Genomic DNA, 25,058 nt, shown 5'->3' with positions numbered 1-25,058 from the left:
ATAGGTCTTTTGTCTCCTTAGGTAGGTTTATTCCTAGGTATTTTATTCTTTTTATTGCAGTGGTAAATGGGATTGTTTTCTTGATTTCTCTTTCTGATCTTTCGTTGCTAGTATATAGGAATGCAAGAGATTTCTGTGTACTGATTTTGTATCCTGCAACTTTACGAAATTCATTGATGAGCTGTAGTAGTTTTCTGGTAGCATCTTTAGGATTTTCTACACATAGTATCATGTCATCTGTAAACAATGACAGTTTTACTTCTTTTCCATTTGGATTCCTTTTATTTCTTTTTCTCTAATTGCCATGGCTGGGACTTCCAAAGCTGTGTTAAATAATAGTGGCAAGAGTGGACATCCTTGTCTTGTTCCTGAACTTTGAGAAAATGCTTTCAGTTTTTCACCATTGAGAATGATGTTTGCTGTGGGTTTGTTGTATATGGCCTTTATTATGTTGCGGTAGATTCCCTCTATGCCCACTTTCTGGAGAGTTTTTATCATAAATGAGTGATGAATTTTGTCCAAAGCTTTTTCTACATCTATTGAGATGATCATATGGTTTTTATTCTTCGATTTGTTGATGTGGTGTATCACACTGATTGATTGGTGGATGTTGAAAAATCCTTGCTTCTCTGGGATAAATCCCACTTGATCGTGGTGTATGATTCTTTGAATGTGTTGTTGGATTCTGTTTGCTAGTATGTTGTGGAGGATTCTTGTCTCTGTGCTCATCAGTGATATTGGCCTGTAATTTTCTTTTTTTTACTTTTGTGATATCTTTGTCTGGTTTTGGTATCAGGGTGATGGTGGCTTCATAAAATAAGCTTCAGAATGTTCCTTCCTCTGCAATTTTTTGGAAGACTTTGAGAAGTGTAAGTGTTAACTCTTCTCTAAATGTTTGATAGAATTCACCTTTGAAGCCATTTGGCCCTGGACTTTTGTTTGTTGGAAAAATTTAAATTACAGATTCAGTTTCATTACTTGTGATTGGTCTGTTCATATTTTCTATATCTTCCTGGTTCAGTCGTGGAAGGTTGTACCTTTCTAAGAATTTGTCCATTGCTTCCAGCTTGTCTATTTTATTGGCATATAGTTCCTTGTAGTAGTCTCCTTTGATGCTTTGTATTTCTACGGTGTCCATTGTAACTTCTCCTTTTCCATTTCTAATTTTATTGATTTGAGTCCTCTCCCTCTTTTTCTTGATGAGTCTGGCTAAAGGTGTATCAATTTTGTTTATCTTCTCAAAGAACCAGCTTTTAGTTTCATCGATCTTTGCTATTGTTTTCTTCATCTCTATTTCATTTATTTCTGCTCTGATCTTTATGATTTCTTTTTTCCTACTAACTTTGGGTTTTGTTTGTTCTTCTTTCTCTAGTTGCTTTAGGTGTAAGTTTAGGTTGTTTATCTGAGAATTTTCTTGTGTTTTGAGGTAAGACTGTATTGCTATAAACTTCCCTCTTAGAACTGCTTTTGCTGCATCCCATAGGGTTTGGATCATCGTGTTTTCATTGTCATTTGTCTCTAGCCATTTTTTGATTTCTTCAGTGATCCATTGGTTATTTAGTAACATATTATTTAGCCTCCATATGTTTGTGTTCTTTACAGCTTTTTTTCCTGTGATTGATTTCTAATCTCATAGCATGGTCGGAAAAGAAGCTTGATATGATTTCAATTTTCTTAATTTTCTGAGGCTTGATTTGTGACCCAAGATGTGATCTATCCTGGAGAATGTTCCGTGTGCTCTTGAGAAGAAAGCGTATTCTGCTTTTGGGTGGAATGTCCTATAAATATCAATTAAATATATCTGGTCTATTGTGTCATTTAAGGCTTGTGTTTCCTTATTAATTTTCTGTTTGGATGATCTGTCCATTGGTGTAAGTGGGGTGTTAAAGTCCCCCACTATTACTGTGTTACCTTCAATTTCCCCTTCTATGGCTGTTAGGATTTGCCTTATATTTTGAGGTGCTCCTATGTTGGCTGCATATATATTTACCATTGTTATATCTTCTTCTTGGATCGATCCCTTGATCATTAGGTAGTGTCCTTCCTTGTCTCTTGTAACAGTCTCTACTTTAAAGTCTGTTTTATCTGATATAAGTATTGCTACTCCAGCTTTCTTTTGACTTCCGTTTAAATGGAATATGTTTTTCTGTCCCCTCACTTTCATTCTGTATGTGTCCCTACGTCTGAAATGGGTCTCTTATAGACAGCATATATATGGGTCTTGTTTTTGTATCCATTCAGCCAGCCTTTGTCTTTTGGTTGGAGCAGTTAATCCATTTACATTTAAGGTAATTATCGATGTGTATGTTCTTATTGCCATTTTCTTAATTGTTTTGGGTTGTTTTTGTAGGTATTTTTTCTTCCCTTCCTCTTTTGTTCTGTTCTCTTGTGGTTTGATGACCATCTTTAGCGTTGTTTTTTGGTTGCTTTTTCTTTTTTGTGTATGTATCCATTGTAGTTTTTTGGTTTGCATTTCCCATGAGGCTTTGATAAAGCAGTCTGTATATATACAGGGTTGTTTTAAGTTGCTGGTCTCTTAATTTCAAATGCAATTCCCATTTCCTGCATTTATACTCTCCTCACAGTTGCTGGATTTGATATCATATTTGTGTATGTATGATTTCCTGGTTTTAGTATATGTTTGGCTTTACCAGTGAGCTTTCCCATTTGTGATTCTTCTTGTTTATAGTTGTGCCTCCCCCACCCCCACACTGCCGCCCCACCTAAAGAAGTTCCTTTAGCATTTGTTGTAAAACTGTTTGGTGGTGCTGAATTCTCTTAGCTTTTGCTTGTCTGTAAACCTTTTGATTTCTCTGTCGAATCTGAATGAGAGCCTTGCTGGGTAGAGTATTCTTGGTTGTAGTTTTTTCCCTTTCATCACTTTAAATATTTCATGCCACTCCCTTCTGGCTTGCAGAGTATCTGCTGAAAAATCAGATGATAACTTTATGGGGATTCCCTTGTATGTTATTTGTTGCTTTTCCCTTGCTGCTTTTAATGTTTTTTCTTTGTATTTAATGTTTGTTTGATTAATATGTGTCTTGTGTGTTCCTCCTTGTGTTTATCCTGTATGGGACTCTCTGCGCCTCCTAGACTGGGGCGACTGTTTCCTTTCCCATATTAAGGAAGGTTTCAACTATAATCTCTTCAAATATTTTCTCAGGCCCTTTCTCTTTTTCTTCTTCTTCTGGGACTTGTATAATTCAAATGTTGGTGCGTTTAATGTTGTCCCAGAATTCTCTTAGACTGTCTTCATTTGTTTTCATTCTTTTTTTCTTTATTCTGTTCTGCAGCAGAGATTTCCACCATTCTGTTTTCCAGGTGACTTACCTGTTCTTCTGCCTCATTTATTCTGCTATTGATTACTCCTAGTGTATTTTTCATTTCAGCTATTGTATTGTTCATCTGTTTGTCTGTTCTTTAGTTCTTCTAGATCTTTGTTAAACATTTCTTTTATCTTCTCGATTTGTACCTCCATTCTTTTTCTGGAATCTTGGATCATCTTTACTACCATTACTCTGAATTCTTTTCCAGGTAGATTGCTTATCTCCTCTTCATTTAGTTGTTCTTGTTCGTTTCCATCTTGCTCCTTCATCTGCAGCATATATCTTTGTCTTGTTTTATCTGACTCACTGTGTTTGTGGTCTCCTTTCCAGAAGCTGCAGGATCATAGTTCCTCTTGCTTCTGGTGTCTGCTCCCTGGTGGTTGAGGTTGGTCCAGAGGCTTGTGCCATCATCGCCTTGATAGGGTGTTTGACTGGTGTTGCAGTGACCAGGACCTTCCCTGGATATTGAGTGCGGCCTCCCCTTTGCTCTGTGGTTGTCATTGTCCTGTCAGGGGTGGGGTCTGCTCCCTGTTTGTTGGAGTAGAGGCTCCCAGAGCTATTTCTTAGCTGTGATTCTGATCTGCGGTGCAAGGTAAGAGAGATTGGAGCACTCCCACTGGGAGAGAAGGCACTGCGTATTCCTCCTCTGAAGCTGTTCACCTGTGAATATGCTCTGTTGTGTCCCCTTTCACCCATTGTGCAGGCTAAGAAAGTACACTATTGTTGGCACTGCTCTTGGTCCCACCTTAACTGTGGGTATGCTGGCAGTTGGGCCTGGTGACTCTCAGGTGTTACTTACACCAGGCCACTGGCATAGATCAACTGAGGTCAGGTCCCAGGACTGCAGTGATCGTGTACTTCAACTTGCTGTGGGGGCTGTGGAGGCAGGTCAGGCTGTGGCCTGGCCCAACTCTCACATGTACGTGCCCACAAAGAACATAGATGCTAAAGCAGACCCGTTCCAGCTGCAGGAGCACTTATTTTCCTTTCAGATGTTTCATAGGCACTGTATTTAGGAAGCTGTCTGTGGAGGTATAACTCCGTGGTTTGCACAGCTGTGAGAGAGATTTCATCTCTTCTTATTTAGTCACTTAGCACCTGGGGCTCAGCTGTGGTTTCAGCCCTGCCTCTGCATGTTTTCCTCCCACTGGAGTCTGCTTCAGAGGATGCTGGGGCACCCAAGCCCATCAGGCAGGAAGGAGCCGAGGCAGTGATTGGGGTGAGCAGGTCACCCAGGCAGGAGGGTACTAGGGTAGCGTTTGGAACACGTGAGCCTGTCAGGCAGCGATTGGGGCGAGTGGATTGCCTAGGTGGGGGGAGGGGGCGGAGGAGGCAGTGGCAGGGGTGTGAGAGCTGGCTCTGGCGGGAGCCCTCCCTAGTGCCCATGGAGGTAGGGTCCGGTCCGTGACGGGAGAGGCTGCAACGGCGGCCCTGCCCTTTGCGCATCACTCAGTATGGCATTTCGCCTCTGTGGCAGTCCAGGCTTCCTCCACAAGCATTCCTGGTTGCGGAGCTCCTCACTTTTGTCCTCTCAGGCTGTCTTCTGGCAGCCAACAGCAGTCCCCTCCCCCAGTCTACTCTCCAAACCCCATGTTCCAGCACCCAGCCCATGTGCACACCAGCAGACACCCGTCTCAGGCTGGGGCACACAGGGCTGTGGCATGCACCATCTTTGTTTGTCTCACTCGGTCCTGCCTGCCTGCCACAGACTGGTTGCTGGGCTCTCCTGCCAACCCCCGAAGCTCCCCTTCTGTCCCAGTTGATCTCCCTGCTGGTGAGTGGGCTTTCCCAGATGTGGGAACCTCTCCTCACCTTTAGTTTTCCTCCAGGGGTGCAGGTCCTGTCCTGCTTTCTCTCCTCTTCTTTTTCCCTAATTCCTTCCTTCATCCTACCTGCTTACATGGGGATCTTGCTTATTGTTTTAGGTGTCTGAGGTCCTCTGCTAATGTTCAGCAGGTGCTCAGTGAGAAGTTTCCCATTTGTAGATGTTTTCTTTTTTTTAAAATTTTATTTATTTTTTTATACAGCAGGTTCTTATTAGTTATCCATTTTATACATATTAGTGTATAAATGTCAATCCCTATCTCCCAATTCATCACATCGCACCACCCCCCTGCCACATTCCCCCTTGGTGTCCATACGTTTGTTTTCTGTATCTGTGTCTCAGTTTCTGCCCTGCAGACTGGTTCATCTGTACCATTATTCTAGGTTCCACATATATGCATTAATATACAATATTTATTTTTCTCTTTCTGACTTACTTCACTCTGTATGAGAGTCTCTAGATCTATCCACGTCTCTACAAATGACCCAATTTCGTTTCTTTTTATGGCTGACTAATATTCCACTGTATATATGTACCACATCTTCTTTATCCATTCATCTAGTGATGGGCATTTAGGTTGCTTCCATGACCTGGCTATTGGAGATAGTGCTGGAGTGAACATTGGGGTGCATGTGTCTTTTTGAATTATGGTTTTCTCTGGGTATATGCCCAGTAGTGGGATTGCTGGATCATGTGGTAATTTTACTTTTAGTTTTTTTAAGGAACCTCCATACTGTTCTCCATAGTGGCTGTATCAATTTATATTCCCACCAACAGTGCTATAGGGTGCCCTTTTCTCCACATCCTCTCCAGCATTTGTTGTTTGTAGGTTTTCTGATGATGCCCATTCTAACTGGTGTGAGGTGATAACCTCATTGTACTTTTGATTAGCATTTTTCTAATAATTAGTGATGTTGAACAGCTTTTCATGTGCTTCTTGGCCATCTGTATGTCTTCTTTGGAGAAATGTCTATTTAGGTTTTCTGTCCATTTTTGGATTGGGTTGTTTGTTTTTTTAATATGGAGCTGCATGAGCTGTTTTTGTATTTTGGAGATTAATCCTTTGTCCGATGATTCGTTTGCAAATATTTTCTCCCACTCTGAGGGTTATCTTTTTGTCTTGTTTATGGTTTCTTTTGCTGTGCAAAAGCTTTTAAGTTTCATTAGGCCCCATTTGTTTATTTTTGTTTTCATTTCCATTACTCTAGGAGATGGATCAAAAAAGATCTTGCTGTGACTTATGTCAAAGAGTGTTTTTCCTCTAAGACTTTTATAGTGCCTGGTCTTACATTTATGTCTCTAATCCATTTTTAGTTTATTTTTGTGTATGGTGTTAGGGAGTGTTCTAATTTCATTCTTTTACATGTAGCTGTCCAGTTTTCCCAGCACCACTTATTGAAGAGACTGTCTTTTCTCCATCGTATATTCTTGCCTCCTTTGTCATAGATTAGTTGACCACAGGTGCGTGGGTTTATCTCTGGGCTTTCTATCCTTTTCCATTGATCTACATTTCTGTTTTTGTGCTAGTACCCTATTGTCTTGATTACTGTAGCTTTGTAGTGTAGTCTGAAGTCTGGGAGCCAGATTCCTCCAGCTCCTTTTTTTTCCCCTCAAGACCACTTTGGCTATTTGTGGTCTTTTGTGTCTACATACAATTTTTAAGACTTTTTGTTCTAGTTGAGAGTCTGCCTGCCGATGCAGGGGACACGGGTTCCTGCCCCGGTCCGCGAAGATCCCACATGCTGCAGAGCGGCTGGGCCCGTGAGCCATGGCCGCTGAGCTTGTGTGTCTGGAGCCTGTGCTCCACAGTGGGAGAGGCCACACAACAGTGAGAGGCCCGCGTACCGCAAAAAAACAGAAAACAAAAAAACTTTTCCTCTACCTCTATGCCTAGCTCCTGGTAATCTCTAGTCTATTTTTTGGCTCTGTGAATTTGCCTATTCTGGGTACCTCATATAAGTGGAGTCAGACAGTATTTGTCCTTTTGTGTTTGGCTTATTTTACTTTGCATAATGTTTTCCACACTGATCTGTGTTGTAACATGTATTAGAATTTCATTCCTTTTTAGGGCTGAATCATATTCCATTGTGTGTATATACCACAATTTGGAATATTTCACTGGGAGTAAATATTTCTATTGTGAAATAATAATCAGTAGGAATTCTGATACTTGATTAAATAATTGCTAGTTAAAGCAATTTTAATGTGTCAGAAACCACCAGTGTAACTAACAAAAATTGGTAATTGTAATAAAATTTCAATATTGTCCAAGTTTTGGTAAATAGGAATAGTTACAGACAGCTGATAGCATTCACTATGGATTGATTCCGTCTTTCTTATATGTTCAAGTGTGGAGAACTGTCTCAGCTTAGATTTCTTAGAATCAAAGTCTGAGACAGGGCTTCTTGTGCAAGTAATTTATTGAGGAAGTGACTTCAGAAAAACCTGTTGGAGTAAGAGCAGAGGAAGAAACTAGGTGGAGGCATACGGTTTCAGAAGTATATCTTCAGACTGTTTACATAGGGAGCTCTGGAACCTAAAATTTTACTGCAGAATGGAATCACCCAGGGTCAAGGAGCCAGCACTGTTTTACCTCTGCATCAGTAATTAATTGTCTAGGGCCCACTCCCGGGGAGGAGCATGTAACCTCTCAGGCATCTCTACTCTGTGGCTCCTATCAGCAAAGGATATTCCTCCAGGGAAGAGTTCAAGTTTGAGCCTTTGACAGCTGATACATGTAGCAAGTGAGAAATGGGTTCAACAGCCAGGGAAAGACACTTTGAATGAGGCATAAACAGCATCTGCAAACGGACCTATAAAACGCTTCTGTCTTTTCACTTTTGGTTCATTGCATCAGTTAAGAGTCAGATTAGGGAAGGTGGATCACTATGAGTGTGGAATAAAGGATTTATTACAGGGATTAGCCTTTACAGAGTTGTGGAAAAGCTGGGGGGGAAGTAAAGGTCCAAATAGGGAAAGTCAGAAGAAGAGGGAAAAGTCACCAGGTATCACAAAGGGAAGCTGGTGAAGAAGTTTAAGGAAAGCTGCCGCCTCTGTGTATGGTGGTGAGCCTGAAGTCATTATAGGTCGGTAGAACAGGAAGCTAGGAAGAAAAGCTTAAATTCAAGAGGACAGATTGGAGCCATGTCTATGTCTGACACCACCTTTAACCCTGATGATGTGGGTGATAAATAGAAGAAGCTGGTACTATTTGCCGTTTCCATGGCTGGAGATTCAGAGAGGCTAAAGGATGAGAGCTGGTGGGAGCTGGAGGAACTGCAAGCCTCACTGGTAGATCATTTCCAATTTTTCTTATTATAAATAATGCTACAATGAATAACTCTGTACATTTATCATTTTGCAAGTGTACAAATGCATAAGTTCCCAGAAGTGGGACTGCTGGGTGAAAGGATTATTTACATTTGAAATTTTGATAGATATTTTCTGATTTTTTTTTCAGGGCTATATCAAATTACACTTCTCTTATAAATGGAGAATTCTAGCTATTGCTACAAATCCTTACCAGTAGAGTGTCCATTACACCTGCAGAATTTTGCCAATGTATCATTTTGTTTCAAGCGTTTTTACTTTATCTTTTAATTTAAATTTCATTTTGTTCACTCTTCCAGAGTGCCTCCAGTGTTTTGCAAGTTTTATTCACCCCTTTGTTTCTCCCATTTAGTGTTTTTTATCTCCCCTCAATTTCTTTCCTCAATTTTGCTACCTTGTGCTTTATCTCTTTCTGTTTTTAAATACTCTCTTCCTTGAATTTTGATGTCTGTCCTTATGGTCTTCATAGAGTTCATTGCTTTATTAAATATGCTACATTTACGGCAGGATGTTTGGTTACAATTTTTTATCTGCTTCGTAACATTATTTTTGTCTCTTGCTATATTTTGCTGCCCTTTTCTGCCTCCGTTATCCTTTTTGTTCTGTTAGTATCTTTGTATTGATGCAGCGTCCCTTTTTAAAAAAATTACTTATCGTTGCATGTGTTGGGTTTTTCTGGATCAGACTACCCTCCCTGCCCCCGCATCCTCCCTGCCCTTGAGATTTCTGTGGTGAGAGAGACCTAGAATATCCCTCTAGGCACTACAAACTAAAGTTTCTTTCTTTCTCTGACACAAAGACAATCAGTTCCTTAAATATATTTCCTTTGTATGATTCTTTTTAAAAAAATAAATTTATTTTATTTATTTTCGGCTGTATTGGGTCTTTGCTGCTGCGCCGTGGGCTTTCTCTAGTTGCGATGAGTGGGGGCTACTCTTCATTGTGGTGCCCGGGCTTCTCATTGCGGTGGCTGCTCTTGTTGCGGAGCATGGGCTGTAGGCACGTGGGCTTCGGTAGTTGTGGCATGCAGGCTCAGTAGTTGTGGTGTGCGGACTCAGTAGTTGTGGCACACGGGCTTAGTTGCTCCGTGACATGTGAGATCTTCTGGGACCAGGGCTCGAACCCATGTCCCCTGCATTGGCAGGCGGATTCTCAACCACTGTGCCACCAGAGAAGCCCTGTATGATTCTTTTTATAGTTCTAAGCTACTGCATATGAGTGTATAGCTCCCTCGTTCCTAATCAGCCATTAACCTTTAGAAAGTACACTTATTTTTTTGACTGGTATTTTCTGATATCTGCCTCCATTGGACTCCTCATTTCCCTAGTTTCCTGCTTACACCTCTTCCTGCACACCTTCTGTCTGATCCTGCCCTTGCTTTCCCAGATTGACTACTGGTTTTTGAAAACAAGGGATATTATTTTGCATTCCAGGTAAGCCCCTTACTTTGAAGAAATATATTTTTAAAAAATTGAAGTGAAATTCACCTAACATAAAATTTACCATTTTAAAGTGTACAATTTGGGAGTTCCCTGGTGACCTAGTGGTTAGGGTTCTGGGCTTTCACTGCCATGGCCTGGGTTCAGTTCCCTGGTCAGGGAACGGAGATCCTGCAAGCTGCATGTCATGGCCAACAAAAAATAAAATAAAATAAATAAGTAAATAAATAAAGCATACAATTTAGTAGTATTTAGTAAATTCACACTGTTATACAACCATCACCTTTATCAAGTTCCAAAACATTTTCATCACCCTGAAAGAAAACCTTGTGCCTATGACACAGTCACTCTCCATGTTTTCCTTCCTCCCAGCTCCTGGCAGTCACCAATGTGCTTTCTGTTTCTATAGATTTACCCCTTCTAGACATTTCATATAAATGGAAATCATACAATATATGACCTTTTGTGTCTGTTTTTTTCCACTTAGTATGTTTTTGGGGTCATCCATGTTGTAGCATATACCAGTACTTCATTACTTTTGTGTGTGTATATAGCGCATTGTCCATTCATCCATTTGATGGACAGATGGGTTGTCTCCATATTTTGGCTATTATGAATAATATTGCTATGAGCATTCATGTACACGTTTTTGTTTGGATAGATGTTTTCAATTCTCTTGCATCTATAGGAGTAGAATTGGGTCATATGGTAACTGTTTAACTTTTTGAGGAACTACCAAACTGTTTTACACAGCAGTTGAATCATTTTACCTTTCCACGTTCAGTGTACAAGAGTTCCAATTTCTCCAACTCCTTGCCAACGTGTATTATTTTCCATTAAAAAAATACAACCACCGTGGCGAGTGTGATAAAGTGGTATTTCATTGCGGTTTTGACTTGCATTTCCTTAATGATTAGTGATATCGATCATCTTTTCATGTGCTTGTTGGCCATTTTTATATCTTTGGAGAAATACCTATTCAAATCCTTTGTCTATTTTTAACTGGGTTGTCTTTCTTTTTGTTGTTGAGTTGTAAGAGTTCCTTGTATAATCTGGATACTAGACCCTTATTAGACATGTGATTTGCAAATATTTTCTCCTGTTATGTAGATTGCCTTTTCATTTTCTTGATAGTGTTCTTTGCCACACAAATATTTTTATTTTTCATGAAATCTAGTTATATGCATTTTTAATTTTGTTGCTCATGCTTTTGATGTCATATCTAAGAACCCATTACCAAATCCAAGGTCATAAAGCTGTATTCTTATATTTTTTTCTAAGAGTTTTATGATTTGGGGTCTTATATTTATGTTGTTAATCCATTTTGAGTTAATTGTTGTATATGGTGTGAGGTAGGCATCCAACTTCATTATTTTGCATGTGGATATCCAGTTGTCTCAGCAGCGTTTGTTGAATAGACTATTCTTTCCTTATTGAATTGTTTTGGCACACTTTTGAAAAGTCAGTTGTCCATAGATGTATGGGTTTACTTCTGGACTTTCAATTCTATTATATGTCTTTATATCTGTTGTACATTGTTATCACACTGTTTGGATTACTGTAGCTTTGTAGTAAGTTTTGAAATCAGGAAGGGTGAGTCTTTCAACTTTTTTTCTTTTAATTAATTAATTAATTTTATTTTGGGCTGCATTGGGTCTTCTTGGCTGCACACGGGTTTTCTCGAGTTGCAGTGAGTGGGGGCTACTCTTCAGTGTGGTGCGCGGGCTTCTCATTGTGGGGGCTTCTGTTGTTGCGAAGCACAGGCTCTAGGCACGTGGACTTCAGTAGTTGTGGCGCATGGGCTTAGTTGCTCCGCGGCATGTGGGATCTTCCTGGACCAGGGCTTGAACCTTTGTCCCCTTCATTGGCAGGCAGATTCTTAACCACTGTGCCACCAGGGAAGCCCCCTGTCTTTCAACTTTGATATTTTTTTCAAAGATTGTTTTCACTATTATGGATCCCTTGCAGTTCGATATGAATTTGAGGATCAGCTTTTTCCATTTCTACAAAAAATACTGTTGGAATTTTGGTAGGGATTGCATTGAATCTGTAGATTACTTTGGGTAGTATTGTTCTCTCTTTTTAAAAAATTTATTTATTTATTTATTTATTTATTTATGGCTGCGTTTGGTCTTTGTTGCTGCGTGTGGGCTTTCTCTAGTTGCAGCAAGCGAGGGCTACTCTTTGTTGTGGTGCATGGGCTTCTCATTTCAGTGGCTTCTCTTGTTGCGTAGCATAGAGTCTAGGCACACGGGCTTCAGTAGTTGTGGCACGTGGGCTCAGTTGTTGTGGCTTGCAGGCTGTAGAGCGCAGGCTCAGTAGTTGTGGAGCACGGGCTTAGTTGCTCCGCGGCATGTGGGATGTTCCTGGACCAGGGCTCGAACCTGTCTCCCCTGCATTGGTAGGCGGATTCTGAACCACTGCGCCACCAGGGAAACCCCAGAATTATTTTCTTAACATCCTTTTCAGATTGTTCTTTGCTAGTATATAGAAATGTTACTGAGTTTTGTGTGTTGATCTTTTATCCTGCAACTCTGCTGAATTTATTAATTCTCAAAGTTTTTGTTTGTTTTGTGTGTGTGTGTGAATTCCTTAGGATTTTGTATAAGATCGTGTCATCTGGGAATAGGGATATTTTACTTCTATTCCAGTTTCTATGTTTTTAATTTCCTTTATCTTGCTTAATTGATCTGGCTAGAATTCCCAATATGATGTTGCATAGAAGTGGCGAAAGTGGGCATTCTTATCTTGTTCCTGATCATATGGTAAATAAAGGCTTTTATTCTTTCATGATTGAGTATGATGTTAGTTCTGGGTTTTTCATTAATGTGTTTTATCATGTTAAAGAAGTTCCCTTTTATTCATAGTTAGGTGTTTTTATCATAAAAGGTTGTTTTTTATGTGTTGTATCTTTCTTCCCCGCTCAGTTCCTTCATTTCCGCCATTTGTGTTTGACTTTTTTGTATTGTACTGTTTTGATTCCTTTCTTATTTCTTTTTATGTATATTTTTTAGTTTTTTTAGTGGTTGCTCTACGAATTACATGTAACACCTTCTATTTATAACAATCTAATTTGAATTAATACCAACTTCAACAGTATACAACTATGCTCCTCTCTTTTTTCCTTTATGTTGTAATCACATCTTGCATCTTTATACATTATATGCCCATTAATATCATTTTGTAATTACTGTTTTATGCATTTTTCTGTTAAATCATACAGAAAAAAAGAGGAGTTACAAACCGAAAGCACAATAATACTGGCTTTTATTGGATGGGCCAAAAGTTGCTTTCATTTTTGTTCTGTAAGATGGCTCTAGTAGCACTTAGTTGGCTTAATTTCATTTGAAACAATTTTGTTAGATTTTATATGACAGCTGTCATATCAGCGTGGATTTAAAAAAAGACATCAAAATTGGTGAATTTTTGTGTAGCCATTTTAATATTGAAGATGGAAGGAAAAAAGGAACATTTTTGGCATATTATGCTTTATTATTTCAGGAAAGGTAAAAATGCAACTGAAATGCACAAAAAGATTTATGCAGTATATGGAGAAGGTGCTGTGACTGATCGAATATGTAAAAAGTGGTTTGCGAAGTTACATGCTGGAGATTTCTCGCTGGATGATGCTCCATGGTTGGGTAGACTAGTTGAAGTTGATAACAATCAAATGCAAACAATAATTGAGAACAATCAACATTATATATACCATGCAGGACATAGCCAACATACTCAAAATATCTAAGTCAAATGCTGAAAATCATTTGCATCAGTTTGGTTGTGTGAATCACTTTGATGTTTGGGTTCCACATAAGTTAAGTGAAAAAAACCTTCTTGACCATATTTGTGCATATGATTCTCTACTGAAACGTAATGAAAGTGTTCTGTTTTTATAACAAATTGTGACAGGCGATGAAAAGTGGGTACTGTACAACAATGTGGAATGGAAGAGATCATGGGGCAAGCAAAATGAACCACTGCCAACCACATCAAAAGCTGGTCTTCATCCCAAGAATGTGATGCTGTGAATATGGTGGCATTGGAAGGGAGTCCTCTATTATGAGCTGCCTCTGGAAAACCAAACGATTAATTCCAACAAGTACTGCTCCCAGTTAGACCAACTGAAAGTGGCACTCTATTGCATCCAGAATTAGTCAACAAAAAACACCTAATCTTCCAATGAGATAATGGAAGACTGCATATTTCTTTGATGACCAGGCAAAAACTGTTACAGCTTGGCTGGGAAGTTCTGATTCATCTGCCGTATTCACAAGACATTGCACCTTCGGATTTCTGTTTATTTCGGTCTTTCCAAAATTCTCTTAATGCAAATAATTTCAATCCCCTGGAAGACTATAAAAGTACCTGGAATGGTTCTTTGCTCAAAAAGATAAAAAGTTTTGGGAAGATCGAATTATGGAGTTGCCTGAAAAATGGCAGAGGTAGTGGAACAAAAGGGTGAATATGTTGTTCAATAAAGTTCTTGGTGAAAATGAAAAATGTGTCTTTTATTTTTACTTAAAAAATCAAAGGCACTTTTCGGCCCACCCGATATATTTACCTGTGTACTTACGTTTACCAGTGTTATTTATTTCTTTGTATAGCTTCCAGTGACTGTCTAGTATCTTTTCATTTCTCATTTAGTACTTCTTGTAGCATAGGTCTAGTAGTGACAGACTCCTTCAGCTTTTGTTTATCTAGGAGTGTCTTTATTTCTCCTTCAGTTTTTGTTGTTGTTCACAGTTTTTGTTTTTCATTTTAAATGTTATCCCACTGCCTTCTGGCCTTTATAGTTTCTGATGAGAAATCAGCTTTTAATCTTATTGAGGATTCCTTGTACATGAAATACTTTTCTTTTGCTATTTTCAAGATTCTCTTTGGCTTTTGATAGCTTATCATAATATGTTTTGGTATGGGTGTCTTTGTATTTATCCTTCTTGGAACCTATTGAACTTTTTTTTTTTTTTTTTTGCAGTACACGGGCCTCTCTCTGTTGTGGCCTCTCCCGTTGCGGAGCACAGGCTCCGGACGCGCAGGGTCAGTGGCCATGGCTCATGGGTCCAGCCGCTCCGCGGCATCTGGGATCTTCCCGGACCGGGGCACGAACCCGTGTCCCCCGCATCGGCAGTCAGACTCTCAACCACTGTGCCACCAGGGAAGCCTTGAACTTCTTGAATATGTAGTTTCTTGTCTTTTATCAAATTTGGGAAGTTTTCAGCTATTATTTCTTCAAATATTTTTTCTGCTCCTTTTCCCTCTGAGACCCCTGTTATGCATATGTTGGTACACTTGGTGGGGTCCCATATATCTCTTAGGCTCTGTTCATTTTTCTTCATGCTTCTGAGACTGGATAATTTTAGTTGACCTATCCTCAAGTTCTCTGATCTTTCTTCTGCCTGCCTAAAGTTGCTCTTAAAACCTGTAGCTAATTTTTCATTTCAGTTATTGTACTATTCAGTTCTAGATTTTTTCTGTTGTTTTGTAAAATCTTGATCTCTTTATTGATATTCTCTATTTGTTGACATGTCATCCTTCTGGTTTTCATTAGTTCTTTTTCCATGGTTTCTTTGAGCTCTTTGAGCATATTTAAGATAGTGATTGAAGGTCTTTGTCTAGTAAGTCTGTTGTCTGTTCTTCCATCACAGACAGTTTCTACTAATTTCTCCTTTGAATGGACCATACTTTTTGTTTCCCTGAATGTCTCACAATTTGGTTTTGAAAAATGGACATTTAAAAAATTACAGTGTGAAAACTCTGGAAATCAGATTCTTCCCCATTATTCATGGTTTGTTTTTAGTGCTCTCTATGGGTTTTTATTTTCTGTTTGTTTAGTGACTTTTCTAAACTATTTTTGTAAATTTTTTTCATCATGAGTGGTTTCTGTCTTAATCTGCTCAGGCTACCATAACAAAAGACCAAAGAACATAAATCTATTTGTTCACAGTTCTGAAGGCTGGAAGTCTGAGATCAGGGTGCAAGCATGGTTGGATTCTGGTGAGAACTCTCTTCCTGACTTGCAGATGGCCACTTATCTCTTTGTTCTCACATGGCATTGAGAAAGAGATGAGAGAGCAAGAGCAGCCTCTCTTTGTCTCTTCTTTTAAGGGGTACTAATCCCATCCGGAGGGCTCCACCAAGTCCAAGTTCACTCTGCTCACCACATGACAGGCCAATAAATCGGGAGACGAGGTGTTGAGACAAGGAATAACGACTTTATTTGGAAAGCCGGCAGACCGAGAAGGTGGCAGAATAATGTCTCAAAATAACCATCTTATTGGGATCTAGGTGCCAGTTTCTTTTATAGAACAGAGAGGGAGAGGAGGTGAGGAAGTAAAGTAAAAAGGCCATTTATCTTGCAGAATAAGAGGGGATGTGTTAATTTCTTCTTTTCTGCAGCCATTCACAGGTGGGCATGGTCAGATTGTCTCCCTTTGAGCTGAACAAAGACACTTTAGTTTAACATTCAGGCAGAGGCACAGGGTTCCCTGAGGCAGGCCATCATGTACGATCATAATAACAAAACCAATGAAAAGCAAAGGTTAAAGTCAAAGAAACAGATACAACATGATGTCAAAATTGGCTCTTCGCTGTTACACACCTTTATGACCTCATCTAAACCTAATTACCTCCCAAAGGCTCATCTCAGTGTATCATCATGCTGGGCCTTAGGGCTTCAACATATAAATTTGAGGGGGGTGGGGGAACATAAACATTTAGTATGTAACAGTGTCTGAAATCTCTTTTTCTTTAGTTGCGGTCTGCTAGTGTTGTGAGAGAGATTTCCTGAACACGTAGAGTAAAAAAGAAGATAAGAAGAAAGAAAAAGAAAGGAAGGAAGAAAATCCTTTCCTAGCCCTTGTAGACTGGCTCTGTGTTGGGGCACTCTAACACTCAGCTAGGCTGTTTAAAACTCTGTGTTAGCCTTCACTTCCTGCTTTTGCTGAGCGTAGAGATGAGCCAGTAGTTTTCTCTGAGTAGGTGTCCTGCCTTGGACATGTGCATGCCCTTCAAAATTGCCCAAATGTTTTTCAGTGCCCTAATTTCCCAAAGAAACTCACTTTGCAGCTTTTCCTCCAGGTTTTGGACATTTCTGTTGTTTGACTCAACTGTAATATTTTGTCTCAGGTGGCAGTGGAGTTTTCATTTGCCCTAAAATGTTTTTTTTTTTAAGTTTATTTATTTTTGGCTGCTTTGGGTCTTTGTTGCTGTGTGCGGGCTTTCTCTAGTTGTGGTGAGGGGGGGTTACTCTTCATCGTGGTGCACGGGCTTCTCATTGCAGTGGTTTCTCTTGTTGCGGAGCACGGGCTCTAGGCACATGGACTTCAGTAGTTTGCAGCCTGCAGGCTCAGTAGTTGTGGCATGTGTGTTCAGTAGTTGTGGCACGCAGGCCCTATAGTGCACAGGCTTCAGTAGTTGCAGCATGTGGGCTCAGTAGTTGAGGCATGCGGGCTGTAGGGTGCTCAGGCTCCAGTGATGTGGTGTGTGGGCTCAGTGGTTGTGGTTTGCGGGCTCTATAGCCCAGGCTCAGTAGTTGTGGTGCATGGGCTTAGTTGCTCCGCGGCATGTGGCATCTTCCCGGACCAGGGATGGAACCCATGTCCCCTGCATTGGCAGGCAGATTCTTATTGTGCCAACAGGGAAGCCCCAGCCTTAAAGTGTTTTTGAAGAATTGCCCCCTGATAGCTACTTTTCTGTCTTAAGTGAGATCCAAGTTGATGAAACAAAGGAGAGTGCCTTCAGTCAGTCCTTCAGGTAGCCCGATAGGTCACAAGAGACAAACATTCTTTGAGAACAAAGTCTTCTCGGCTCCCTCTAGAACCAGGGTCCAGGGTCCAACCATTGGAATGTAGGCTAGTGCATTCAAGACTGCTCTTGAGCCAAGAGTGAAGAAGGGGGAAAAAAATGCCTCAGGGTTTTCATACTGTTTTTACAATAAGTCACCTTTTTCTTGTTTCAGCATTTGCTTGGTTGACGTATAACTTTGACTGTTTTCCAGAGTTTTGGCAAATTTGATTCTGACAGCTTTTGCTCAATTTTTTCATGTTTCTATGGAGGGATGGGCTCTTGGAACTACGTCCTCCACTGTGTTTTGTTTTTTTTTTTGAAGACAAATGGTGATGTCATTGAAGGAGGTGTACTTTTGCTTGTGCTTTCTGATAATTGCTGCTGTTAGGCTTGCTCTGCACTCCCTGTAGTTTTTCTTTCTGCTTCCTTCTGTGTAACTTCTGCCCCACCTTAACTGTTCTCAGTAGCTTTTATTAGTACTTTCGAGCCTTTGGTTTATCCTTGTCTTTTCATGTAGCTTAAGATGAAGATTGCATTTTTAAATGTCTTACTTGGTTGTCTTTTGTTGCTTTTTTATGTTATTCGGGGTTCAAACTGTTCCTTTACCCTGCAAAATTCCCTCTTGGTGTTTGTAGTCAACCCCTATTCCCACCTGATAACCCTAGTAATCATTAATATGTCTCCTGTTCTTTTAACTTTGCCTTTTCTAGAATGTCATATAAATGGAGTCATACAGTGTGTAGCCTTTTGGGTCTCGCTTTTACTTAGCATTTGAGGTTTATCCACATTCTTTTGTGTTGTTAGTTGTTCATTTTTGTCGCTGAGTAGTTTTCTATTGTATGAATGTACAGTTGAAGGCCATTTCGGGTGTGGTCTGTTTTCAGCGATTATAAATAAAGCTGTTATAAACATTCATGTATAATTTTCATGTGAACATAAGTTTTATTTCTTTTAGATAAGTACCTAGGAGTGGGATTACTGTGTCATAACTTTCTAAGAAACTGCTAATCTGTTAGCACTGTTTTCCAGAGTGGCTATATCATTTTGCTTCCTCCCCAACAGTATATGAGAGTTCCAGTTTTTCTGCATCCTTACCATCACTTGATATTGTTTGTATTTTGGGCTTTTGTCACTCTAACATATGGAAATGGTATCTCTCTGTTTTGCATTTCCGTAATGACTAATGATGTTGAGTGTTTTTTTGTGTCCTGATTCTCATATGTATATCATCTTTGGTCAAGTTTCTGTTAAAATCTTTGGCTACTTACAATTTATCTAAACTGAGTTTTGAGAATTTAAAATTCTTTTTTTTTTTGCGGTACACGGGCCTCTCACTGTTGTGGCCTCTCCTGTTGCGGAGCACAGGCTCCGGACGTGCAGGATCAGCGGCCATGGCTCAAGGGCCCAGCCGCTCCGCGGCATGTGGGATCTTCCCGCAACTGGGCACGAACCCGTGTCCCCTGCATCGGCAGGCGGGCTCTCAACCACTGCACCACCAGGGAAGCCCTAAAATTCTTATATTCTGGTTATTAGTCCTCTGTTACATGTGTTTTGCAGATATTTTCTCCCAAGCGTGTGGCTTGCCTTTTCATTCTCTTAACAGTGTCTTTCGAAGAGCAGTAGTTCTTTTTTTTTAAAAGCTTCTCTTTATTATTCTTTTTTGGCCTCACCACGCAGCTTGTGGGATCCTAGTTTCCCGACTAGGGATCAAACCTGGGCCCTTGGCAGTGAAAGTGCGGAGTCCTAACCACTGGACTACAAGGAAATTTCTGAGTAGTAGTTCTTTTTTTTTTTTTTTTTTTTTTTTTTTTTGGTATGCGGGCCTCTCACTGTTGTGGCCTCTCCTGTTGCGGAGCACAGGCTCCGGACGCGCAGGCTCAGTGGCCATGGCTCACGGGCCCAGCCACTCCGCGGCACGTGCGATCTTCCCGGACCGGGGCACGAACCCGTGTCCCCTGCATCGGCAGGTGGACTCTCAACCACTGCGCCACCAGGGAAGCCCTGAGTAGTAGTTCCTAGTAAAGTCCACTTTATCAGTTTTTTGGATTGTACTTTTGCTGTTGAATCTAAATGTCACAAAGATTTCCTTCTATGTTTTTTTCTAGAATGGCATTAGAAATTGAATGAGTCATATATGTAATTAAAAATTTTTTAGTATCCACATTAAGAAGCATAAAATGTAAAAGAAACAGGTGAAATTAATTTAAACACTTATGTTTTATTTAAGCTAATATATTTTAAATGATCGTTTCAACATTTATTTACTAGAAAAATTATTGAGATACTTTACAGTTTTATTTTTGTACTAAGTCCTACACTGGTGTGTATTTAATGCAACACATCTTAACTCAGTCGAGCCACATTTCAAGGGCTCATTAGCCATATCTGTCTAGTAGCTACCATATCTGACAGCACAGATCTAGAGGCTTTGTAGTTTGGGGTTTTACTTTAGGTTATTTATTTATTTAGGTATGTATGTATTTATTTTCCACTGTGTTTGTAACTAATATAAAAAAAATTTAAGAAAATAATTCATTCTCACTTCTCCAATGGCTCTCATCCCTCCCTCTTGCCCACACAACTCCTGACCTGTTTCCTCAGGGCCAGTTCAAAACTGAACCTGTTCACTGCCATTTTCATAGAAAACAACCAGTGCCAGGGATGTAGGAGAAGAAGGTTGGAAGTGGGCAAGAGTACTGCCCAGGTTCTATCCAAAGGTAGGCTAAGTGGAGATTCACAGAGTTCAAACAAAAGGGCTAGTGGCCTCACAGTGATGTAGTCTAAGTAAAACGGGCTGGAGAGGAGATAGGGTAGGACCATCAGAGGCTTTAGAGGACATCTTTTGAGCCTGTGTCAAACCCAGAGAAACTGACACTAGAAAAAGAATGGGGAGGGCCAGGGAGGCAGTCTTGTGGAAAGTTTCATAATTCTTCCATGTTGGGAGGTGGGGAAAGTCTAGAGGGTACCAGTGGCCTCACTCAATTTGGCAGAAGAATGTACTCAACTGTTGGAAGTCACAAAGATGCCGTGGATACTGAGAAAGGCTACGAGGGGACGTACAGTTTCAGAAAGTGCACTGACCACAGACCATAGCAGTGGTGATCATGCTATTGACACACAAATTACAAAACCCCAAAACAGGAAGTGTAGCCTTTTAGGGAGTAACTCTGTACCAGTCATTTAAAATTGACCCCAGGTCAGACAACCTGATGAGTTTCACAGAGCAGGTGACAACATTGTGGGTAGGGGTTGTGACATGTAATGGACTTAAAGCAAGCAGCTAGAAGAAGGGAATGGTAAGAAACTGCTCTACGGCTCTCAGGAATCAAGGGCAACACTGGGGGCTTGGTGGACAGATGAACAAGAAACAGCACTAAAGAGGTTTCCTGTTCAGCCGTCCATTGGCGAGGGGGAAGAGGATCCAGGAGGCAGTTGAATGGAGCAAAGATGGGGTCCTGAAGATGAGGCTCTGGAGGCTGGATCAAAAGAAAGAGCGCACACCGTGCACCAGTGATGAAACACAACTTTGGACCCCACATGGGGGAGGTGGCCATGGGGATAGGTGTCACTGACTGAGGGTGGTAGTTGGAACAGCCCCACAGTAGCCATCACAGGGCCACAGGGAAGTATATGGCCACTAGGTCACAGAAGGCTTCTTCAAGCCTGGATGGGAAGGCACAGTCTCACGAAGAGGTCCACGGACTCTGCGTGGTAGAAGGCACAGAGCTCAGTCCTCATATGGACAGTGGACCTTTTTGGCAAAGTGCCAGCAGACAGGGTGGTTGAATCTGTCTTCCATAACCTGGGGTCCATCCTTGGACTGGCAGGTATTCTTTTTCTTTTTTTTTTTTGCGGTACGCGGGCCTCTCACCATCGCAGCCTCTCCCGCCGCGGAGCACAGGCTCCGGACGCACAGGCCCAGCGGCCATGGCCCACGGGCCCAGCCGTTCCATGGCATGTGGGATCCTCCCGGACCGGGGCACGAACCCGCGTCCCCTGCGTCGGCAGGTGAACTCCCAACCACTGCGCCATCAGGGAAGCCCTGGGCAGGTATTCTTGATAAGAGACCAGCTCTTGAGGCTTTGAGGATTTCTCTGCTCTTTGTGAAAGCCTCCCTGGAGGGATCTCCATGGCCTGGTCCAGGAAAAGGAAGTTTAGCACTAGCCCCTCCACCAACTATGACCATATGAGCCAGATTTGGAGCTCAGCCCTCCCCAAATTCGGCCTCTCCTCCAGGGAGGAGGTGGGAGACTCAGCAGTGGTGGAATCATTGGTCCCCTTGACCCTGGAGGACCTCTGTGCAGAGCTGATTTGGGGTCACCAGGGTTTCCATGGGTCATGATGGGAGGGCCCAGGAGGCTGGGTGGTCCGATGGGACTTTCATCCCTCTCCAGTGTCTTCCTGTTCTGGCAGTGGGGGCTGCTGCTGACTCTGCTTCTTGCACTTCAGCATTGTGGTTGTGGCAGTGGCTGCAGCGGGGTTTTCGTCTGTTATTATTTTGAGTTAATTTTTGTATAAAGTACAAAGTACGGATTGAAGTTCATTTTTAACACATGGCTGTCCATCAGAAGCTCTTAATAAAGTTGTTCTGGGCAGTTAGAGATATAGAGATCATCCTGGGCTCCAGAGCTCAACATTTAAGCATATTTTATTACTTTATTGTCTTTTATTTCAGTGTAATGGAAATTTACACTGTAATTAACAATTTTCAAACCGTCCGTGTAAAATGCTTAGAAGTCTTAGGCATTTAGTGTATTGGCTTTATTCATATACCTATTCAAACTTAAATTACACATTATGCTGTTTATTTTTTTTTTAACACTAATTAACCTCTCCATTCCCCAAATCCTATCTGAAATTCTTACTTTGTTTTTAGGCATGTACTGGCATTGAAAACATTGATGAAGCTATTACATTGCTTGAACAAAATAATTGGGACTTAGTGGTAAGTACTTTCTTTTTTCTTTTTTCAGCTTTATTGAGATGTGCTTGACATATAAGATTGTGTAAGTTTAAGGTGTACAATGTGATGATTTGCTATACATATATATTGCAAACTGATAGCCACAGAAAGGTTAGTTAGCACATTCATCACCTCACGTAGTTCTTTTTTTTTCTTTTGGTGGGAACTTTTAAGATTACTCTTTTAGCAACTTTCAAGTATATAATGAGGTATTGTTTAACTATAGTTATTATGCTGTACATTGGATCCCCAAAACTTATTCATCTTATAACTGGAAGTTTGTACCTTTTGACCACCTTTACTCATTCTCCACCCACACCTGCCAACTACCAGTTTACTCTGTTGTTATGATTTGGTTTTCTTTTTAGATTACACATATAACTGAGATCATGCAGTATTTGTCTTTCGCTGTCTGACTTATTTCAAGTACTTTTTTCTTTATATGACAAGTAATGAAACTTTATGTATTCTTGAATGTCTTTAACATTCCTTATAGGTAGTTCAGCATGCCATACATAGTCTGTCTATAATTCGAACCTGAAAGAATAAAATCTAAATGTCGTATTTTTAATATGAAGTTCCTATTTAGTTTAGTATTAGATTAATAAATTATTATGAAATCTTAGGTAATTTAAGTTATTTTTAAACTTCTCTTCTCTGACTGTATATTAAGGTTCGTCTTCCCCTGTAGTATTGTGGTGGAGATTGGAAGGAGAGAAAAATCAGACTTGTTTGAATGTCTGAATAACTCTACTTGATGTTTCTCCTTCCTTTCTTGGGGTGGGGGTGGGGAGTCTCACTGATGATTACTCCTTTCTAAAGCTGTTAAAGAAGTGGCATTTTGGGCTTCCCTGGTGGCGAAGGGGTTGAGAGTCTGCCTGCTGATGCAGGGGACACGGGTTCGTGCCCCGGTCCGGGAAGATCCCACATGCCATGGAGCGGCTGGGCCCGTGAGCCAGTGGCATTCTGCTGTGGCTTTCCCTATGAACTTCAGGCAGTTTATTATAGAAGTGGTTTAGTATTTTTAAGGGGGGGTGAGCAGTAACTCAAAAGGCAAGGCCCAGCACAGCACAGCACTGCACATTGACAAAACTGTAATTTATTTACCATTGCAAAGCAAACTAAAAATAAATTGTGCAACAGTATAGGAACAGTATTGGTTGTGTTAGGATGACACAGAGTTCTCTCCATACCTTTGAAATCCGAAAAACATCTAAATTAGAATTTTGAAGAAGTGCTAATTTTTGAAAGTCAAAACTCAAGGTGTATAATTATAGAGCTGAGATTAGTTGTGTAGGTATATTCAAGTCCATACATGGATTTACATAATCAACTGTTAAAAAGCTATTTGTTTTGTGTAGATTTACCACTATTATTATTATTATTTTTTTTGTGTGTGTGTGGTACGCGGGCCTCTCACTGTCGCGGCCTCTCCCGTTGCGGAGCACAGGCTCCAGACGCGCGGGCTCAGTGGCCATGGCTCACGGGCCCAGCCGGTCCGCGGCATGTGGGATCCTCCTGGACCGGGGCACGAACACGCGTCCCCTGCATCGTCAGGCGGACTCTCAACCACTGCGCCACCAGGGAAGCCCCCTACTGCTATTATTTTTTAAATTCAAAATATAAAAAAACTTTATCTACAGCTTGTAAAAGTAATAAATCATTATAAAAAAATGAGAAAATGTGTAAATTTACAAAGAATAAATTAGTAATCACCTTTAATTCCATCACTTAGAGATAGTTATTGTTTAACATTTTTGGGTATATTATTCCAGAATGTTTTCTCTTAATTATATGATTAAAATTAAAAAAATACAAATTAGATTGTTCTATTCCTATCGTTTTGTAACCTGCCCTTTTCACTTAACAACCTATCATGAATGTCTTTCTATCCAAGTAAATGTGACTGTTCATCATTCTTTTTTTTTTTGCGGTACGCGGGCGTCTCACTGTTGTGGCCTCTCCTGTTGTGGAGCGCAGGCTCTGGACGCGCAGGCTTAGCGGCCGTGGCTCACGGGCCCAGCCGCTCTGTGGCATGTGGGATCTTCCCGGACCGGGGCACGAACCCGTGTCCCCTGCATCGGCAGGCGGGCTCTCAACCACTGCGCCACCAGGGAAGCCCCATCATTCTTTTTAATGTTTAATGTTTGGATAGTACTTCATGGTATGGTTGTGGCATGATAATTTTACCATTCAGTCCTGTGCTGTTAGACATTTAGAGTTTTTGTGGTATTTTGGAGTTATGCACATTAGAGGACATTCTTGTACATTCATCCTTGCTTACTTAACCTATTGTTTTCCTAGAAGACATTGAATAAATTCAATTAATAATTGAGTTTCTGGGTCAAACTGTATACATATTTTTAGGTTTTTGGATACTTATATTGCCT

General features: G+C 40.7%; 1 protein-coding gene and 1 pseudogene across 1 annotated transcript in view; one reads left to right on the top strand and one right to left on the bottom strand.

The window, feature by feature from the left end:
• FAF1 (Fas associated factor 1) overlaps nt 1–25,058 on the top strand; it is a 479,002-nt gene that overhangs the window by 65,397 nt on the left and 388,547 nt on the right. The window contains exon 2 of the mRNA XM_060089778.1: nt 22,582–22,650. Coding sequence (XP_059945761.1) covers nt 22,582–22,650 — 69 coding nt within the window. The remainder of the gene's footprint in view (nt 1–22,581; nt 22,651–25,058) is intronic.
• On the bottom strand, nt 21,433–22,157 carry LOC132483456 (proline-rich protein 3-like; annotated as a pseudogene).

This window comes from Mesoplodon densirostris, chromosome 2 (genome assembly GCF_025265405.1).
Source record: "Mesoplodon densirostris isolate mMesDen1 chromosome 2, mMesDen1 primary haplotype, whole genome shotgun sequence".
Taxonomy (NCBI): Eukaryota; Metazoa; Chordata; class Mammalia; order Artiodactyla; family Ziphiidae; genus Mesoplodon; species Mesoplodon densirostris.
The sequence above is the reverse complement of the archived record's forward strand: the minus strand, read 5'-3'. Positions and strand labels throughout refer to the sequence as shown.